This window comes from Rattus rattus, chromosome 16 (genome assembly GCF_011064425.1).
Source record: "Rattus rattus isolate New Zealand chromosome 16, Rrattus_CSIRO_v1, whole genome shotgun sequence".
Taxonomy (NCBI): Eukaryota; Metazoa; Chordata; class Mammalia; order Rodentia; family Muridae; genus Rattus; species Rattus rattus.
Window position 1 is genome coordinate 29464841 of NC_046169.1, and position 20321 is coordinate 29485161.

Consider the following 20321-nt stretch of genomic DNA (forward strand, 5'->3'; position numbering starts at 1 on the left):
CTATGAATAGTTCTTTCCTCATCTCTACTCCCCCTCCCCCTATCTTTTTCTAATGGATAAGGTCCTGTGAAGTCCAGACTTGCCTCAAATGGGCATTCCTCTTGCCTTGACCCTACAGTTGCTGGGTGGGATTGCAATCGTCCCACAATACCTGGTTCTGGTTTCAATGGAATTTACCTTTGGGAAATTTTACTCTGTGTTCCCTCTTCTAGACAAACTCAGAACCTTGTTTGAGGTTAAAGTCTTTAAAAGCCATGACAGTAAGTCCTTGGGTTTGTTTATTTTGCTGCTAGCTAGTTTCGCTTATGTAAGTATTGATCATAAAATTAAGATGAATTATGGAGATACAAATATGCATTGTGAGTTTACACTAGTTTTCGCACCTTGTCCAAATCATAGGCACACTGAAACCTTTTGATTCTTGAGAGTTTTTTTTTTTTTTTTTTTTTTTAAAAGACTTATTCATTTATTATATGTAAGTACACTGTAGCTGTCTTCAGATACACCAGAAGAGGGCATCAGATCTTTTTACAGATGGTTGTGAGCCACCATGTGGTTGCTGGGAATTGAACTCATGACCTCTGGAAGAGCAGTAGGGTGCTCTTAACCACTGAGCCATCTCTCCAGCCCTTGAGAGTTTTGATGTTTGTCCTTGAGACAAGTTCTTTTTGTGCTTGGAATTCTCAGTAAGGCTGATCTCCAACTCCTAGAGAGCTACTGTCTGAGTGCTTGGTGTGCTGAGCTTATCGGTGTGACTGCCTTGCCTGGGGTCCATACCCTTTTGTGTTGGTTTACTGAGATAGTCTTTGCTTTAAGCTTGTGCTTGCTTTGATCCTGAGTCAGTTCTAGACTGGGATGTTTGCCATAAAGAGCCACTAGGCTTGACTTCATTGATTTTTATTAATGCTATTTTCCTGTCTTTTATGTAATGTGAATAACTTTTTGGTGGTCATTATATGAGGTTGAAAGTTAACTTTTAGTTTTTGCATAGAAATTTAAACCTTTTTGCTATATTAAGAATAATAAGAGGGAAAATTGTTTATATATTTCTTTTAACCTTTTGATATCAGGTTTCCTTGTATTCCCTTTGTCCTTCAGCTCATGGTCTCAACCACCTCATCTCTCATGGTAGATGGAGACTGGTGGTGTGCGGTACCATATCTAGCTACATTTGGTTGTGTGGGGCCTGTCTGGGCCTCCTGAGGAGGTCTGCTTTTAAACTAAGTCTTTTCATCATCCATCTCTAAACTGTGTAGTTAGGGAACTCTTGTCAAATTTGAGAGGTACATTGCAATTAGTAACTTTTTATAGAAGCTCAAAGTGAGTAGTTAGTGTTTTCTCTGTCATAAGACAGATATACTATCTTGTAATACGACTGGAAATGTTATTAGAATGACTTAAATGAAACATTTTAAAATCTTTGTCTAGTAAAAATTGGCCTGCGTCACCCTGATGCGGTGGTGGAGACAAGCTCACTGTCCAGCGTCACTCCTCCTGATGTTTGGTACAAAACGTCCATCTCTGAGGAGACCATCGATAATGGCTGGCTCTCTGCATTGCAGCTTGAAGCAGTCACCTATGCGGCCCAGGTAATTAGTTAAGTTTGATGGTCTATGTTGGTATATAAAGTTTACATTTTTTTCATTTCTTTTATTCGTTTGTTCATTCATCATTCATAAAGACAAAATCTCTGTGTAGCCTTGGCTATTCTGGAACTCTGTATAGACCAGGTTGGCCTCAGACTCACAGGGATTCACCTGCCTCTTCCTCCCAGTACTGGGATTAAATGTGTGTACTACAACACCTGGCTCATTTTCCTTATTTATATGTTTGTGTCTCACGAATGTATCTCAGGTGTATCAGGTAGGTAATGGCAGAGGCCAATAGAGGACGTTTGATCCCTTACACCCCAGTAGAGTTACAGTCATTGTCATTGACTTGATCTCTGCTAGGAATCAAACTTCAGACACTCTGGAAGTACAGCAGGTCTTAGCCACTGAACCTGCTTTCCAACCCCTGCAAAATACAGTTGTTGGTTTTTGGTTTTGTTTGTTTGTTTGTTTGTTTTGTTTTTTTTTTTCGGAGCTGGGGACTGAACCCAGGGCATTGCGTTTGCTAGGCAAGCGCTTGTAAAATACAGTTTTAAAAAAGGTAAATTTTTCTTGCCAGAAACACTTGGAAACAGAATTTTTCAAAAGTTCTCTGTTAGCTGGGCAGTGGTGGCACATGCCTTTAATCCTAGCAGAGGCAGGCAAATCAAGAGTTCTGGGCCAGCCTGGTGTACAGAGTGAGTTCCAGGTTAGCCAGGGCTACAAAGAAACCCTGTCTAGGAAAAAATAAAAGTAAAAAGTTAGGTATTAGGGAAAGAGAAGATACAGCAGGTATCTGAAGAGTGCCTCCTAGTAGAAGAAACAAATCATGACCTCTGATTTCACATGGGCCCATCCTTAGTGTGGAGCCTGCGTGTGTCTTTTTTTGGGGGGGTTCTTTTTTTAGGGGGGGGTTCTTTTTTTTTTTCAGAGCTGGGGACCGAACCCAGGGCCTTGCACTTCCTAGGCAAGCGTCTACCACTGAGCTAAATCCCCAACCCCGCGTGTGTCTTTTATTTAAGATCTATGACTTGTGCGTCTTAGAATCTGAGGTGTATGTTTGCTCTTCATTTCCTTGCCTAAAGACTTGTGTGCCCACACTGTTGGATAATTATTACTAAACCGGCAGTCCTGTGCCGCTCAGATACTGTTGGTAATGTGCTACGTGAATGGTGCTCACTCCAGGTCTGCTTGGAGAGATTTTGTTTCAACTTCATTTCTGTAAGATTAGCAATGTTGTGACTGGAACCTGTCCCCAGGATTTAAGTGTCATGTGAAGGTTGGTACTGTCAGGCAGATGCTCAGAGGAGTGGGGCCACCTCAACCGTTTGTTGTCTTTGCGTGGCAGGGGAGGAGGAAGAAGTCCAGTTCCTATAGAGAGAATGTTCATGGGAGGGGTCGCTCATATCAAATTGCATGAAGGAGTAATGGTGTGACACTCATTTGTGGTGGTTTTCTTTGGGTGGGAGCTTATTTATTAAAGCAGGGCCAGCTTATCACTAGTTGCTTTGATGAGAAAGTGACCTACATTTTCCCAATTTATCTCCCCTTTTAGCAACATGAAACATTCCTTCCTAATGGAGACCGTGCTGGCTTCTTAATAGGTGATGGTGCTGGTGTGGGCAAAGGCCGGACGATAGCAGGGATCATATATGAAAACTATTTGTTGAGTAGAAAAAGAGCATTGTGGTAAGTCCAAGGCTGACTGATTACCATATCAGGAGTAATTTAAATGAATTTATTTTTTGTAGTGTCAGGATCTGACTTTTTTCCTTCTGTCCAAAAGTTTAATTTGATTTACCTTTTTTTTTTTGGACAGGTTTAGTGTATCAAATGACTTAAAATATGATGCTGAAAGAGATTTAAGGGATATTGGAGCAAAAAACATTTTGGTCCATTCATTAAATAAGGTATGGAAGCTTCCCTGTTCAGGGAGCTATCATTGAATGCATTACTGACTTATGAATATGAGTGGGAGTAACTTTCGGGGAGAGTTGGGGGGGTGGGTTTGTTACAAGGATTAAGTGAGCTATTTCACATAACGCATGCCAAACCATGGATGTTTTAGTGGCAGAGTTAGTGACAATGTGGACATGATCCGTGGTATAATGCCATTGTCATTTTGGTCTCTGGTGTTACATTGTCTTAGTTTCAAGAGTGCTTTCTCTATCGGTATATATACAATGTAGAAAAGTAGTGTGCCCATCACCATAACACACTTGTGTAACCTAAAGAGAATTATTCTAATTTATAAACTGTTGGTATTTGTCTAACAGTGGAGTTTTATGACTCTGCTTTTGTTAATGTGGAAGCAAAAATAGGTGTCTATATTTAAAATACATTTTAACTTGATTAGAGTTTTAATGCTTATGCTGGAGTGATGGCTCAGTGGTTAAGAGCACTGACTGCTCTTCCAGAGGTCCTGAGTTCAATTCCCAGCAACCACATGGTGGCTTACACATCTGTAATGGTATCTCATGCCCTCTTCTGGTGTGTCTGAAGACAGCATACAGTGTACTCATATATAGGTAAAATAAATAAATAAATCTTAAAAAGGAAAGAATTTTAATGCTTACCTAGCACGTTCTATTGGTTTTTTTTGTTTTTTGTTTTTTGTTTTTTTTTTCTTTTCTTTTCTTTTTTTCGGAGCTAGGGACCGACCCAGGGCCTTGGCACTTGCTAGGCAAGCACTCTACACTGAGCTAAATCCCCAACCCCCTCTATTGTTTTTTAAGGTAGTCTTACTACATATATTAGCCCATGTGCGACCTTTACACACAACTATCTTCCTGCCTTGGTGTCTCCCTAGTGCTAAGATTGAAGATGCCTGACATAAATCTTGTTCCTTATATTTTTTGAGACAGGGTCTCACAATGTAGCCCTGGCTGTCCTGGAACTTGATGACTGTCTTAATATGTAGACCACACTAGCCTCAAACCCATAGAGATCTACCTACCACTGACTCCTGAGTGCTTGGTTTAGAGGCATGTGCCACCAAGTCTGGCCTTTGGCATAAATTGTAATATGTACTATGTGCCTTTTCTGGTTAGCTTGTATTTAGTTGACTAGATATGCAGTCAGTATGCTATGTTTTGAATAGCTTCAGTTTAAACCTAGAACGTGCATCTCACATCTAGGTATGATTATTTCTGAGCAGTGTAACCAATGGGCACATTACTCAGAGTTCTCTGTTTGGAGGTGCTGTGCTCACCCACTGAGTCACACCCTCCCCCCAGCCTATTTGCTAAACCTCCTCATGTTCCTCTGTTATTCAACCCAGTCCAAGGTTTGCCTGTAGCATAACGAGTGCACAGGAGGTACCCATGCAGCCAGCTGTAACGTCTGTGGGGAATCTGATCTGATAGGGGTGTGTGTGTGTGTGTATGTGTGTGTTTGGTGGTACTTTGGTGATAAGTGTGCATCTTTGTAGAGTAAGTGTCATGAGTTGTCATATATGTGTTGGTTTCTCAGAGTCTGTTGATTATGTTGATTATCGTATTTTTGAGTAGATAACTACTTCAATGGATGGAGGTGTACTAATTAAATTCTGTCTTTTCTTTTTTTTTTTTAGTTTAAATATGGAAAGATTTCTTCTAAACACAATGGGAGCGTGAAAAAGGGTGTTATTTTTGCTACCTATTCTTCCCTTATTGGTGAAAGCCAGTCTGGTGGTAAATATAAGACCAGGTTAAAACAGCTTCTACACTGGTGTGGTGACGACTTCGATGGAGTGGTATCCTTCAGTAGAAACTGTTGAGGTTCAATGGCATGAAAAGCTATATGTAGATAGACCTTTAGAAAAAATGACAGTGAGTTTTCTGTGGGTGATCAGTTTAATAGTAAGCATCCCAGGATTTTAGTCCCAGGAAACTGGAAGTCATTGTCAGGTGTTGGGGGGTTACTACTTCCCCTGTTCTCCACTGAACATTCCTGATGCTTGTTCTCATGATGGGGTGAACGCTTGAGGCGAGCAAGGAAGCAGCCTTCACTTAGTGCTTCCCACCTCACTTGCTTACAGTATAGCTTCTGCTGTCCAGAGAACGCAGGATCAGAAGCGCTGTTTTAACTTAGTTACCAAGTGTTTATGGTTCCCTGAAATTCCCCCTGTAGAGCATAGTTCTTGCCTCAGTGGATCTTTTCCTACATTCTGTTAAGAAAGAAGTTCGCAGCTGAAGTGAATACCACATTGAGTGAATGCCTCAGAATTTTCAGTATAAGGGGAAGGATTAGAGACAGGTAGAGAGGTCTTCATTTATGTATGGAATCTTAAGACCCCTGTAGACTCCTGTTCTAATAAACCACACCCCTGAATAGATACCTTCTGCCCTGTGCTATATTCCTCAGCTCCTCCTTACAGATAGTGTTTGATGAATGTCACAAAGCAAAAAACTTATGTCCTGTTGGTTCTTCAAAGCCAACCAAGACAGGCTTGGCTGTTTTAGAACTTCAAAACAAATTGCCAAAAGCCAGAGTCGTGTATGCCAGTGCCACCGGTGAGTATACATTTAACCAGAAAGAAATTTGCATGTTACCTTTGCAGCTATAATATTTCTGGATGTTTACTAGGTGCTTCTGAACCACGCAACATGGCCTATATGAACCGTCTTGGAATATGGGGTGAGGGAACTCCATTCAGAGAATTCAGTGATTTTATCCAAGCTGTGGAACGCAGGTAATAAGACTTTGCCGGTTTTGTGTGGAAGTCCTGCTTTGTTTATTGATAGTTACTGTGTGTTTTAATTTTGTTCAGAGGTGTTGGTGCCATGGAAATTGTTGCTATGGATATGAAGCTTAGAGGAATGTACATTGCACGACAGCTGAGCTTTACTGGAGTGACCTTCAAAATTGAGGAAGTTCTTCTTTCTCAAAGCTACGTTAAAATGTATAACAAAGCAGTCAAACTGGTGAGAAGTGTCATCAATGTGTTTAATGTGCCTGATAATTGTTCTTTTTTTTTTTTTTTCTTTCTTTTCTTTTTTTTTTTTTTCGGAGCTGGGGTCCGAACCCAGGGCCTTGTACTTGCTAGGCAAGCGCTCTACCACTGAGATAAATCCCCAACCCCTGATAATTGTTCTTAATGAGTATTACCCATTGAAACATTTTCAACATAGAAGAATGTTTTAAGATGATCATAGTTGCTTATTTAACCGTATTTTCTGTGTTTTTATTTTTATCCTAATTCATATTCATATTCTGTTCAAATTGAACTCAAAATTTCAGTATAACCATATCCTAAAATGATGGCTTTAGGTGGTGTGCTTTTTGAGACATTTATGTATGAGCATCTTAAAGATGGTCCAGGCATTCCCATGTGACTGCAAACTGTTTTGATTGAAGGAGTCATTTTTAGTTTTGTGAAGATGCGGTCTCACTGTGTTGTTTGTGGCTGGTCTAGAATTCCCTATGCTGTGTAGACCAGGCTGAACTTAGAGAGATTCTCATGCCTCCTGAGTGATGGAACTAAAGACATGTGGAGACTTAAGGGATCACTTTTATGTAACGATATTCAAAGATATATTTGAAATGTCTGTTTTTCAGTGGGTTATCGCTAGAGAGCGATTTCAGCAAGCTGCAGATTTGATTGATGCTGAGCAGAGAATGAAGAAATCTATGTGGGGTCAGTTCTGGTCTGCTCACCAGAGGTTTTTTAAGTACCTGTGTATAGCGTCCAAAGTGAAGAGGGTGGTGCAGCTGGCCCGGGAAGAAATCAAGAACGGGAAGGTGAGTTGGAGGATGTCTGGTGTAGTCTGCTCAACTAGCCAGTCTCTGTAGACTGACGTTGTCTTTCTGGAACAGTCTTTGGAGGCAGGGGCCACAGTTCTGTGTAGCCGTTAGAATTCACTCTATAGGGGTTGGGGATTTAGCTCAGTGGTAGAGCGCTTGCCTAGGAAGCGCAAGGCCCTGGGTTCGGTCCCCAGCTCCGGAAAAAAAAAAAAAAAAAAATTCACTCTATAGACTAGGCTGGCCTCAAACAAGGTGTGGGATTAGTGTACACCACACCTCCTTTGGCTAGAATACTTTCCTTTGTTTGGTCTGGGTTTTTGAGACAGGGTCTCATTACATAGCTCTGGCTATCCTGAACTCAGAATGTAGACCAGGCTGGATTTGATTCCCAGAGATCGGAGTGTTGGGATGAAAACCTAAAGGGGTGCACCACTGTGCCCAGCTCTGGGGCAGTCTTAAATGGCCGTTACTGAGACACTGTACCACTGTGCCCAGCTCTGGAGCAGTCTTAAATGGCTGTTACTGAGACACTGTTGCAATAAGATCATGTGAGTTTATTTTGTCACTGGCTTGGTTTTGAGACAGACATACTGCTCTGTAACAGACTGACTGTGTTTGCGGGTTACCTAGACCTGGCTCCTTGCGGCAGTCTTCCTGCCTCAGCATCACAACCACTGCCATTGTAGAGATTTGCCACCATGACTTGCCTTGCAGTAAAGTGTTTGAGATGCCCTTTAAAAGTGAGCTCCAAACCAGACAGTGGTGTTGCTCGTCTTTAATCCCAGCACTGGGGAGGCACTCAGGCCGATCTCTTGAATTCGTGGCCACCCTGGTCTACACAATGTGTTCCAGAACAGTCAAGGTTAAACAGAAAACCTGTCTCAAAATGCAAACAAACAAAGAAAACGGAAATGAGCCAGGCAGCGTGTGTACAGTTCCAGCACGTGAGCGAGAACCAGAGGATCTCCAGCTCAAGCCAACTTTGGCTGTGTCAGTTTGAATTGGGCTTCCATGATGACCGTTTAGAAATTCCAGCATAACATAACAAACACAAGTGCTGTAGATTGTTCAGGAGTGTTCGTGCTGGCTTTGGTTGATGATGAACCTGCCTGAAACACAGAGGTTACCTTGCAGGTAGTGACGAACACCTTTTATCCCAAAGTTTGGGAGGCACAGGTAGGGAAATTGAGAATTTAAGGACAGCCAGTGCTATAGAGACTGAAACGCACGCACGCACGCACGCACTCACGCAACCTCACTGAGCATTATGGATTTTATGAGGTAAGGGACATTTGTCATGTGCTCTATAATGTATTTTCTCTAACTTACTTTCTGGGAATTGGAGGGAGACAGGTGAGGTCTTTACATATCCCTGGCTGTTCTGAAACTCTAATAGGAGATCTGCCTGCCTCTGCTTTCTGAGTGCTGGAATTAAAGGTAAGTGCCACCAGGCCTGGGTTTCTCCACTTTTTGGCATAGTTCACATAGAATAAATGAAGCCCAAACTAATGTGTTGGGTCATTTTTTTTAGAATTTAAAAAAAAAAAAGTTTGTTCTTTTTTTACTAGCTATTTAGCATGTGCCTTGGTGAAAAGCCATAGTATATTACTCATAGTTGTGTATTTTGTATTTTCCAGTGTGTTGTAATTGGTCTGCAGTCCACAGGAGAAGCCAGAACTTTAGAGGCCTTGGAAGAGGGTGGAGGAGAACTAAATGATTTTGTTTCAACGGCCAAGTATGTCTTTAAATTTCTTTTTGAATATTAAATTAGATGAACCTTTAGCATTTCCTTTAAAAGTTGTCCTTCTCTGAGTTTTCAGGGTTCTGTGTTTTCCTTCTTTATAATAAATCTTCCGGGAATAATAGATAACTCATGATCCTGAGATGCCGAGCATTTTGGTGATGTTACCTGGAGTGTTTAGACTTAACGGAGCTGAATTTTGTTTTTTGAATTTTAAAGATGTCTTAATATCAGATTTAGTGTTATGTGTTTGAAATAACCCTTGCTTTTTTTTTTTTTTTTCCCCCTCCGGAGTTGGGGACCGAACCCAGGGCCTTGTGCCTCCTAGGCAAGCGCTCTACCACTGAGCTAAATCCCCAACCCCAACCCTTGCTTTTTTGAGCGACACTTAGTTTGATGTATAAAATCTGCTCTAAACATTCAATATTGGGGAATGGAAAGATGTGTTTAACCCATATTGCTCTCCTATTGGACCTGACTTTAATTCCCAACACCTATGTATAACTCTTAGCCCCAGGGTATCTCAGTATCCTCTTTTTATCTCTGAGAGCACCTGCACAGCATATACCTTCTATCCATATACAGATATACATATAATTTCTTTTTAAAATAAAAATTTTCAAAGACGAAAAGTGGAAATTGAAATTGCAACTTTAGAAACCTTTAACGATGATAATTGGAGATCAGACATAGTAGCACCTACCTGCCTTTGTTCCTAGCACTGGGGAGTCAGAGGCAGCAGGTCTCTGAGAGTCCAAGGCCATTCTAGGCCAGTGAGTCACTGTCTTCAAATCCTGAGGAAACAATACAGTTAATTGAGGGGACTCGGGAGATGGCTCTGAGTGCTCAGTGTCTGCTCTTACAGTGGACCTCCCACCCACATGGTTGCTTCCAACTACAACTCCAGTTCCAAGGGCTCTGACTGCGTCTTCTGACTTTTGAGGGCACTAGGCATGCATGTGGTTAATAAACATACATGTAGGCAAAAACCATACAATAAAATGAATTTAAACTTTTTTAAGTCTTAGAAAATCTTAAGCGATAATAAGTCAGCATGATAACTGAGGCTGTCCTGTAACCCTTTGGGGGACCTGTCCAAGAGCTTTGAGAATTCCTGTCACTGAAAACTGCTGGTGAAATATCTTTCTGTTTTGAATCATTGAGAAACTTCTACTATTCACATGTGAAGCTACTTGAGCAGTATATAAGTGCCTTCATGTTGTTAGTCTGAAGCACACTGTTTCAAAAACATCTTCAAATGTAAATGTAAGGTGTATTGTAATTGTAAGACATCTTATTGATTATATATTAAAAACTGGTAATTGAGGTAAGTAAATGTACTATTACTGAAATTAGTTTCAGTAATCTCCTTGTCCAGTTTGTTATATTTCCTATGCCAGTCCTGAATTTCTGGGCTTAAGACACCTCCTGCTTAAGTCTCCTTCAATAGTTGTGACTACAGGCAAATACTGTTATGCCCTCTTTTTTATCTGTTTTACCTTTTTTTTTTTTTTTCTTTTTTTTGGAGCTGGGGACCGAACAGGGCCTTGCACTTGCTAGGCAAGCGCTCTACCACTGAGCTAAATCCCCAACCCATGCCCTCTTTTTTAAACCTTTTACTCTTGGGCTGGAGAGATGGCTCAGTGGTTAAGAGCACTGACTGCCCTTCCAGAGGTCCTGAGTTCAATTCTCAGCACCCACATGGTGGCTCAAAACCATCTGTAATGGGGTCTGATGCCCTCTTCTGGTGTGTCTGAAGACAGCTACACTGTACTTATATACATAAAATAAATTAATTTAAAAAAAAACAACCCAAAAAAAACAACCCTTTCCTCTTAATAGCTTTTTGTGTGTTGATGTGAGCACGCCTGTGTGTAGACAGCAGCATGTTGAGTGTCTTCTATTGCTCTCTCGCTCTTTTGAGAAAGGGACTCTAAACTGAAACCCTTCTGTTTCAGCTAGACTGGCTGGCTAGTGAGCGAGCACTCAGGGTCAGTTTCTCCACCCTCATGCTTGTGTTACTGTCACGTGTGGCCATGCTGTTTTTTGTTTTTGTTTTTTTGGTTCTTTTTTTCGGAGCTGGGGACCGAACCCAGGGCCTTGCGCTTCCTAGGTAAGCGCTCTACCACTGAGCTAAATCCCCAGCCCCGGCCATGCTGTTTTTAATTGGTTTGTTAGGGATCGGAACTCTGTTATTGTTGCAGAGCAAGCTCTTCCTCACTGACATTTCCTCAGTCTCTTTCTAACTGATTACTGTAAGCACTGTAAGAGATGGTTGTATGCCTTGTATAATGCTATTGGACAGGCTTCTCAAAATTTACTTGAGCTAGTTAAGAAAATCTTAAAATTGAAGAAAATGTATTAAAAATATTTAGTAAGTACTTCACAGGCACCCCATTGAGTAGTAAGTTTCACTGCTTCTTTCCTACAGAGGGGTATTGCAGTCACTGATTGAAAAACACTTCCCTGCTCCAGACAGGAAGAAACTCTATAGTTTGCTAGGAATCGACTTGACAGCCCCAAGTAACAACAGTTCACCAAGAGATAGTCCTTGTAAAGAGAATAAAATAAAGAAGCGGAAAGGTGAGTGCTTTTCTTTTTTTTTTTTTTTTTTTTTTTTTGGTTTTTTTTTCGGAGCTGGGGACCGAACAGGGCCTTCTTGCCTTCTAGGTGGCGCTCTACCACTGAGCTAAATCCTCAGCGGTGAGTGCTTTTCTTTAAGTAGTTGATGCTGACAGTGCTATTGGTCTTTGTTTAAAGAATTAGCCGTTTGATGCTCCTGCTTTCTCTGAGTAGGAAGAGCTGATGCTTTTTCTTGTTGGTCAGTCTTAGGAAATTAGAGGGTTGGCTTGGATTGTTCATTTAGTTCATTTATTCTTTGTGTCGTCAAAGCTGCGGTTTTGTAAACATTGATGGCTGGTCATTGCCCTATCCTCTTGCCCGTGTTTTTGGTAGTACTGGGTGGGTAGTACTTGCATTCTTCCTGCTTCAGTTTTTAGAGCAGCTGGGGTTGCAGGAATTGTTTGCCTTGATGATTAAGGCTTAAGAGGCTCATTAAGTTAGTGTACTTATTAGTTATTAGAACTTGTATTCATGTTTGCTGATTAGCTTGGATTGTTATAAACTAGAATATGTGATTGAGTGCTTTCTGTTGTGTTTAACTAATGACCTGACACTCTTGGAATCATTGCAGATATGACAAGATACACATTCTTCCTATTGAAATTTTTTTTTTAAACTCATTTGTGGGTGCACATGTATTGCTGTGAGTGTGGAGGTTACAGGACAACCTGCAGGAGTTGGTCCCCTCTTTTGACCATGTAGGTTTTGGGGTCCTCCTCAGCTCCTCAGGCTTTGTGACAAGCACTCTTGTCTGCTGAACCATTTCAGTGATTTCTCTATTTGTAAGGGACCTGAAGTGAATGAGTGGGCTACAACCACTGTCACACACACCCTCTCCATTTTAGTTGAGGAACACAGGAAGTAATAGTGCCCTGTGATCAGTAGTATCGTAGAGACGCTGACATGTTCCTGTGTCACAAGAAGTTAGGTTTTCTCTGTTCCATTAGTTAGAGAACTTCTTGGAGTTTTGATTTGAGTTTTTGAGCATTCACTATCTGTTTTTTTAAATATTAGATACTTCAAACCAAGCATGTATTTGCCTTTAAAAATCAGATTGTATTTATCAGTATGTCATCTGTCTGTCTCTCCCCACTTCCTTTATCTGTCAAGACATTGTCTCATGTAATCCTGATGTGCCTAGAACTCACTTTGTAGACTAGGCTAGCTTTGGATTCGACAGAGACAGACCTGGGACTAGATAACTGTGCCACCACACAGCTCTTACACATGAAGTTTTCTCGGTATTTTATGTCTAGTTACTATTAACTCTTTTCAAAACTAGTTAATAGTTCATTGTGAGTGTGACTCTGATTTTGTTTGAACTTAGTCTTGAGTTTTTATTTAACTTCTGTGGTCTGAGACTATGTGTGCGTATCATGTGGTCTGACTCAGCTCCTCACTTTCTTTCCCGTCAGTTTCCAGTTTGTATTCACACATCTAGTTTCCTGCTGAGCAGCTGACCACACCTGAGTCCTGGTTCTTGTGAACTTGCTTTGTTCTTCACATGTACACTCTTACTGTCTGCACTTCTCATTAGACTCAACTCACAAACTAAAATATGACACAGTAGGTCTTTAGAAACACTGAATTTAGGCTGGGCAGTTTATCTTTCATGCAACAACACATGCTTTTAATCTCAACATTTGGGAGGCAGAGGAAGGTATATCTCTCTTGAGTTTGAAGCCAGCCTGGTCTACAGAGCAAGTTCTAGGACAGGCAGGGTGATGGACAAACAGACACGCACGCACGCACGCACGCACACGTATCTCAAAACAAACAAAAGTTAAAAAAAAAAAAAAAAACACAATGAATTTCCAGCTGAATGTTGTTTGGGTCTTGAGGGTAGGTGAAGAAATTACTCGAGAAGCCAAAAAAGCACGAAAAATTGGTGGCCTTACTGGAAGCAGCTCTGACGACAGTGGGAGTGAATCTGATGTCTCTGATAATGAAGAAAGCGACTATGAGAGCTCTAAAAACATGAGCTCTGGTGACGATGATGATTTCAATCCCTTCAGAGATGAGTCCAGCGAAGACAACGAGGACGGTGAGTTCATGGAGGAGACTGAGCTGTTGTGTGGGAAGCAGAGGCAGGAGGATCTTTATGAATTTTAGGCCAGCCAAGTTTACACAGTAAGACCCTGTCTCAAAGAGAAACAAGAAAGAGAACCTTTTCTAGGTGCTGGAGAGATGGCTCAGTGGTTATACTGTTCTTGTAGAGAACCTGAGTTCATTTTCCAGCATCTAGCTCTGAGGGCTTCTTAGTTCCTGACTCCAATTCCAGGAGCATTTGACCTCCAAAGAGACTTGTACCAATCTTCATACAGATATACACAAATATCTGTGATTAAAAATTACTCAAATCTTTCAAAACATAAATGATCTTTTTTATGTATTTGTTTGTGATCCAACAGATTTTAATTGTAGTGTAGAACAAGCTTGTCTGCCTATTAGAGCTTTGACCCTAAGATAAAAGGAGATGAGCTCGGGGTTGAGGATTTAGCTCAGTGGTAGAGCGCTTGCCTAGCAAGTGCAAGGCCCTGGGTTCGGTCCCCAGCTCCGAAAAAAAGAAAAAAGAAAAAAAAAAAAAGGAGATGAGCTCAGCTTTGGAACTGTTTTTGATATCAGGAGAGGGTCTCACTATGTAGCCCTGGATGATGTAGACCTGAACATTCATTTCTTTATATTAAGTTTTGGGAATGTGACTTTAGTCTGGATCCTATCCTTCTTCCTCAGTGTTCCTGAGTTCTGTGATCAAGGGATTGCAAGGCCAGGCTGTCCATGGGCTTGCAATTTTTAACTTCCAAATATGGAATGGTAGCTCTCTGTGTGAGAATGAATGCTCTGGGCACTGCTACTTGACAACACTTCTACAAGTAGTCAGCAAAACTGAACTTAGCTTCTTTATTATGTTCTAACAAGTTATTTGATACATATTTGCCTGGTCTTTTTAGATCCATGGTTAATTAGGAAAGATCATAAGAAAAGCAAAGATAAGAAAAAGAAGAAAAGTATCGATCCAGATTCCATTCAAAGTGCCTTGTTAGCATCTGGTCTTGGATCAAAGCGGCCCAGTTTCTCCTCAGCACCAGTCATCTCACCTGCTTCCAACAGTGCACCAGGTACCACACCGAATCTTCTGCTTTGGAAAGTGCTGTTGATGAAATCAGGTATTGAACTTTGTCAGGTGATTAACAGATGTTCTTCATCAGCCAACAGTAACAGCAACAGTAACAGCAGCCTCATAACGAGCCAAGATGCTGTTGAAAGGGCACAGCAGATGAAGAAAGACCTCCTTGATAAGCTGGAAAAGTTAGCTGAGGACCTCCCGCCTAATACCCTGGATGAGCTTATCGATGAGCTCGGTGGTCCTGAAAATGTGGCTGAGGTAAATAGATGTGGTTAGCGCTCGCTGCCTTCCCTCTTGATGACATTTTCTTCATCTTTCAAAGTTTTTTTTTTTTTTTAATTATTCATTTATATACAAATAGGAGTGCTCGGGATTGGGGATTTAGCTCAGTGGTAGAGCGCTTGAGGCCCTGGGTTTGGTCCCCAGCTCTGAAAAAAAAAAAAAATAGGAGTGCTCAATTTGCCTATGTGACTGCATGACAGAAGAGGGCATCAGATCCCGTTACAGATGGTTGTGAGCCACCATGTGGTTGCTGGGAATTGAACTCAGGACCTGTGGAAGAGCAGTCAGTGCTCTTAACCCCTGAGCCATCTCTCCAGTCCCTTTCTTCATCTTAAAGTCTGTGATCGAGTGTCCTTAGAAGCCCTTGTCTGCCTCATTGTCTGATCGGTCTGTGCTTGGTTCCTGTACTGTTGTGCCTCTTTGGTGATTGTGACTGTGTACCCGTTTATTCTCAGATGACTGGCCGCAAGGGGCGGGTGGTGAGCAATGATGATGGGAGTATATCCTACGAGTCAAGGTCTGAACTTGATGTGCCTGTGGAGATTCTGAACATCACGGAGAAGCAGAGGTTCATGGATGGAGACAAGGTATTCTTTCCATGGGTGCTTTTCATCAGAAGGCAGCTGCGTATATTTTCAGCTTCAGAAGGATCTGTTCTTCATTTCCCCACACCCACAGTATCATTTATATGCTTACTGAACAGTCTTTTTAATTCGTAATTGCAATGATTGTTTTAAGTACTTGAGGTTCTATATGGTGAATGTAGTATGCGTTGCGTATCGTGCATGAGAACCTTTGAATTTTACATGCACAGGCCAGGTGAGGTGGTGCCTGAGAAGTGGAGAGAGAAGACCGTTCTTCTGAGGCAGTAGAAGAACCAGCCTGGACTATATGAGGCTTTGTCTGAAGACTTAGATTAAGAGAGATAGGGATACCTTTATCTGAGTATAAAAATAGTAGATCATGGTTGTGATTGCTTTAATCTCTTTTCCCTTCTCTCTTTTTCCTTTTGTGTCAGTTACTTTTGCATAGCTGCCATTAAATATTCTTCAAAACATTTAGGACAGAAGGTGTTTTGGCTGATGATTTCACACTTTCAGTCTATTGTGAAGGAAGAGCATGAGGAACACTTCTGTTCATGTTGTGATAGTAAGCGGAAACCAAAAAAAAAATGGTAGCACAAGGGGATTTGAACTCTGGACCTCTGGAAGAGCAGTCAGCACTTTTAACGCTGAGCCCTCTCTCCAGCCCTAGACTCTACCTCTGACTCTTCATCACCTTTAACAATGCCATTATATAATGAACCTAGCAACAGAAGCCCTCAAGATCTAATTGTCTCACTATTGCTCCTCTCTTGCACTTTTCCTCTTACTCTCTCCCCATTCCTTTCTGCTCTTCTCTCCATGTACTCATGACTGCCCTCTACTCTTCCTCGTCTCTACTCCCCACACCCACTCTGCCCCTACTAGACTCTTATCTCCCCTCCCCATGCCCTGAGTAAACTCTATTCTATACTTTAACAGAAATTTTTTTTATTTGTCCCATTAGTCAACTGACAAGGAAAATTAGCATATAATGTCATGAAGTCTAGTGTCATTTAATTTTGAGTCTAGAACAGTAAGAATACTGCTGGGCAGTGGTGGGATATACCTTTAATCCCAGCTCTGGGGAGGTTTGGGGTCAACGTGGCCAACGTCTTCAGAGTAAGTTAGTGCCACACAGAGAAACCCTGTTTCAACAAACAAACTGATTAGAAAGTGAGTGCTACAGCATTACTTTAATCTCAGTGCTCAGCAGCAGAGAGGCTGGTCTAGTGAGTCTGTCTTAATAACAACAGAGTGAGTTCGAGGACAGCCAGGGAATATCTCAAAGAAAGAAAAACTTTATTTTATATTTATGAATGTTGTGTTTGCCTGTGCTCATAGAGGCCAGAAGAGGGCATTGAGTCCCCTGAAACTGGAGTAATAGATGGTGTAGTGTGCCATTGCATGTGTGTTGGGAATCAAGTCTTGGTTCCCTCTAAGAACAGGTATTCCAAACCACTGAGTCCTCTCCAGCTCAAAGGAAGTAATTGCTTTCTTAAAAGTTTTATATGTATTTTCTTTGTGTATGAGAATTTTTTCTTGTTTTGTTTTGTTTTTCTCTCTCCTTTTTTTAAAATTTCATGTATATGAATGCTTTATCAGGCTAGAGAGATGATGGCACAGTGGTTAAGAGCACTGTCTGCTCTTCCAGAGGTCCTGAGTTCAATTCCCAGCACCCACATGGTGGCTCACAACCATCTGTGATGGGATCTGATGCCCATTTCTGGTGTGTCTGAAGACAGCTACAGTGTACTCACATGTATAAATTAAATAAATTAAAAAAAAAAAAAAGAAAAGAATGAGCGCTTTATCTCCATGCATATCTGCATGCCAGAAGAGGGGCATCAGATCCTATTATAGAACCATCTCTCCAGCCTCTTGTCTTTTTTTTTTTTGAGACAAGGTTTTTCTTTTTGTATCCCTGGCTTTCCTGGAACTTAACTCTGTAGACCAGGATGGCTTACAGTTCAGAAATCTGCCTGCCTCTGCTATGAGTAAAGGGTGAGGCCACAATTGCTGACTTTCTGTTCCCCTTCCTTGCTTTCCCCTCCCTTCCCTTCCTCTTTCACAGTTTTCACTGTATAGCCTTTGTTGGCCAGGAGCTGTCCAGTCCAGGTTGGCCTGGAACTCAGAAGTTCCCATGCCTTTGCCCTTCCTTCCTCCAAGTGTTGGGATCAAAGATTTGTGCCACCATGCTCGTTTGTGTATGAGTTTTTACCTGAGTGTGTATACACGCACGAGTGTGCTCTGGGTGCTTCTGGAGGCCAGAAGACTATGTCGAGTCCCCTGGGATTTGAGTTAGAGTTTATGTGATTTTTCTCATGAACCTAGGCCCAAATATAAAAGGAATTTGTCAAAATCAGTACTTTGCTAAATTATATCTTCAAAAAATTTATTTATTTATTTATTTATTTATTTATTTTTATGTAGAGGTACGTTTGTGAATAGGCATGGTATGGCATTTGTGTGGAGGTCAGGATACATGGGAATCAGTACTCTCCCTCTACCCCATTGGCTCCTGGGATTGAACTCAGGTGATCAGGCTATGCAGAAGTTGCTTTTCCCTACTTATGGTTTAAATAAGATGCCTCTTCTGTCATGTACATGTTTCTTAACTTTTTTTTTTTTTTTTTTTTTTTTTTTTTTTGGTTCTTTTTTTTTGAGCTGGGGATCGAACCCAGGGCCTTGCACATGCTAGGCAAGTGCTCTACCACTGAGCTAAATCCCCAACCGTGTACATGTTTCTAAGTGTGTGACATCATATGCCTGTAATTTTGGAACTTTTGAATCTGAGGCTGATGGACCCTTAGTTTTAGGCTAGCTTTGCCTACATAGGAAACTGTCTCAAAAGGCTTTTTTACTACCTCTCTTACCCCCCACCCCCCTCTAGTCCCTTTCTTTAGATAGGACCTTACTCTGTCTAGTATGTCTTCCTTTTCTTCAGTTTGAAATTTCAAGTGATTCTCCTGCCTCAGCGTCTGAAATAGGCAGGACCACCACTATTTTTGTCTTTTTGAGTCTTTGTCTTGCTCCATGGCCCAGGATGGCTTTGAATTCATTTTTCCCTCCCAACTAATATTAGGGCATCTTACTCCTATGAAAAGAGAGCAGAGAACAAACTGCTGGCCATCACTGTCCACTGAAGAACGTTCTCTTTCAGTTTGCCTAGAGGTGATTTTTATTTCCTTTTTTAATTTGACACAGAATATTGCTATTATCTCAGAAGCCGCCAGCTCAGGTATTTCATTACAAGCAGATCGGAGAGCTAAGAATCAAAGGAGAAGAGTTCACATGACTTTAGAGTTACCCTGGAGTGCTGATAGGGCCATTCAGCAGTTCGGTAAGTATCTGCACTGCATCCCACTGGGAGGACAGATAAGAGTTTCTGGGAGTCTGTCTGTATGAGATACCAGGAGCCTATAGAATTCTCAGATTCTGTATTGGAAGTGTGTTCTCTGTATATATTGTGGTATGCAATGGATGATGAACTCCTTTTTGCCTGTTTTCAAATGGTATTGAGATCTTTGATGGATTGCAAAGGAGTCCTGTCCTTCTAGAACAGGGTTCCCCAGAAGTATCTTCATTGTAGATTTGTACACCATTTGGGTCTTTCACAGCAGCCCACTATTTCCCCAGTTATTTTAGCTCTTAATAGCTCCATGAGGGCTACATTACTCTTCCTTTTCATATGCATGATCCTAAGACCTAGTGATCTGTCTACCCATGACATCCAAATTGGTTATGCAGGAACACTAGCTAACCAAATGGTGGCAGCATTTGGACATTTATGGCAGGCTCTGATCCTTGAGTCGTGATGCCAAGGTTTAAGAGTTTAAATTGCTGTTATAGGGAGCTGGGAAGAGTTGTGTTACCTTTAATCTTCTTTTTTAGGGTGTTTTGTTAGTGCTAACTTGGCCAGGTTGGTCTGCAGGCTTGTCCTCTGCACACAGGATTGGTAGACAGAAGTACCAGGGGTGTAAGGCCTAACGTAAACTGCATAGTGCATTTGAGGCCACCCTGGACTACATGAGACCTTGTCACTACAAGTGACCTTGTCACTTTAATACCCTTTAAGTATTAAAGCTACCAGTTAGGGTCTCAAAATAGCCTAATTTCTGTCCAGTGAGCATGATCATTGAACTGTACACATTTTTGTTACAGGAAGAACACACAGGTCAAACCAAGTGACTGCTCCGGAGTATGTTTTTCTGATTTCGGAGCTGGCTGGAGAACAGAGGTTTGCGTCTATTGTTGCTAAGAGACTTGAGAGTCTGGTGAGTTTTGAGTTGTGCTAGATGTGCGTTACAGATCATTTATGTTAACTGACTTCTGGGAAGAATTGATAAGGGTTTGATCAGGAGTTTTCTGTTTTGCCAGGGGGCACTTACACATGGCGACAGAAGAGCAACAGAATCTAGAGATCTCAGCAGGTTCAACTTTGACAACAAGGTGCGTTTCCCTGTCTCTCGGTGTGGAGCCACGCACTCTACTTACTGCTGTTTTCAGCGTTGCCTTCTCTATCTTCTTATTGGCACATCACAGACCTGTCCGTGCGCACATTTTACACTGCTGTTGGAAAACGTTCCTAGAATATTTGGAAAGGCATCAAGATATGTTATTAGAAATAAAAGAAGTCATTAATGTATTGAACA

The 20321-nt window shown here is 41.4% G+C and overlaps 1 protein-coding gene across 1 annotated transcript in view; it reads left to right on the forward strand.

Annotated features, from left to right (window-relative positions):
* Sbno1 (strawberry notch homolog 1) overlaps nt 1-20321 on the forward strand; it is a 53835-nt gene that overhangs the window by 18246 nt on the left and 15268 nt on the right. The window contains exons 7-23 of the mRNA XM_032887269.1: nt 1429-1589; nt 3145-3278; nt 3409-3499; nt 5161-5322; nt 5947-6082; nt 6156-6261; nt 6340-6493; nt 7128-7310; nt 8951-9048; nt 11486-11637; nt 13523-13720; nt 14628-14795; nt 14886-15061; nt 15541-15672; nt 18874-19009; nt 19831-19943; nt 20047-20118. Of these exons, the coding sequence (XP_032743160.1) occupies nt 1429-1589; nt 3145-3278; nt 3409-3499; nt 5161-5322; nt 5947-6082; nt 6156-6261; nt 6340-6493; nt 7128-7310; nt 8951-9048; nt 11486-11637; nt 13523-13720; nt 14628-14795; nt 14886-15061; nt 15541-15672; nt 18874-19009; nt 19831-19943; nt 20047-20118 (2372 nt within the window). The remainder of the gene's footprint in view (nt 1-1428; nt 1590-3144; nt 3279-3408; nt 3500-5160; nt 5323-5946; nt 6083-6155; nt 6262-6339; nt 6494-7127; nt 7311-8950; nt 9049-11485; nt 11638-13522; nt 13721-14627; nt 14796-14885; nt 15062-15540; nt 15673-18873; nt 19010-19830; nt 19944-20046; nt 20119-20321) is intronic.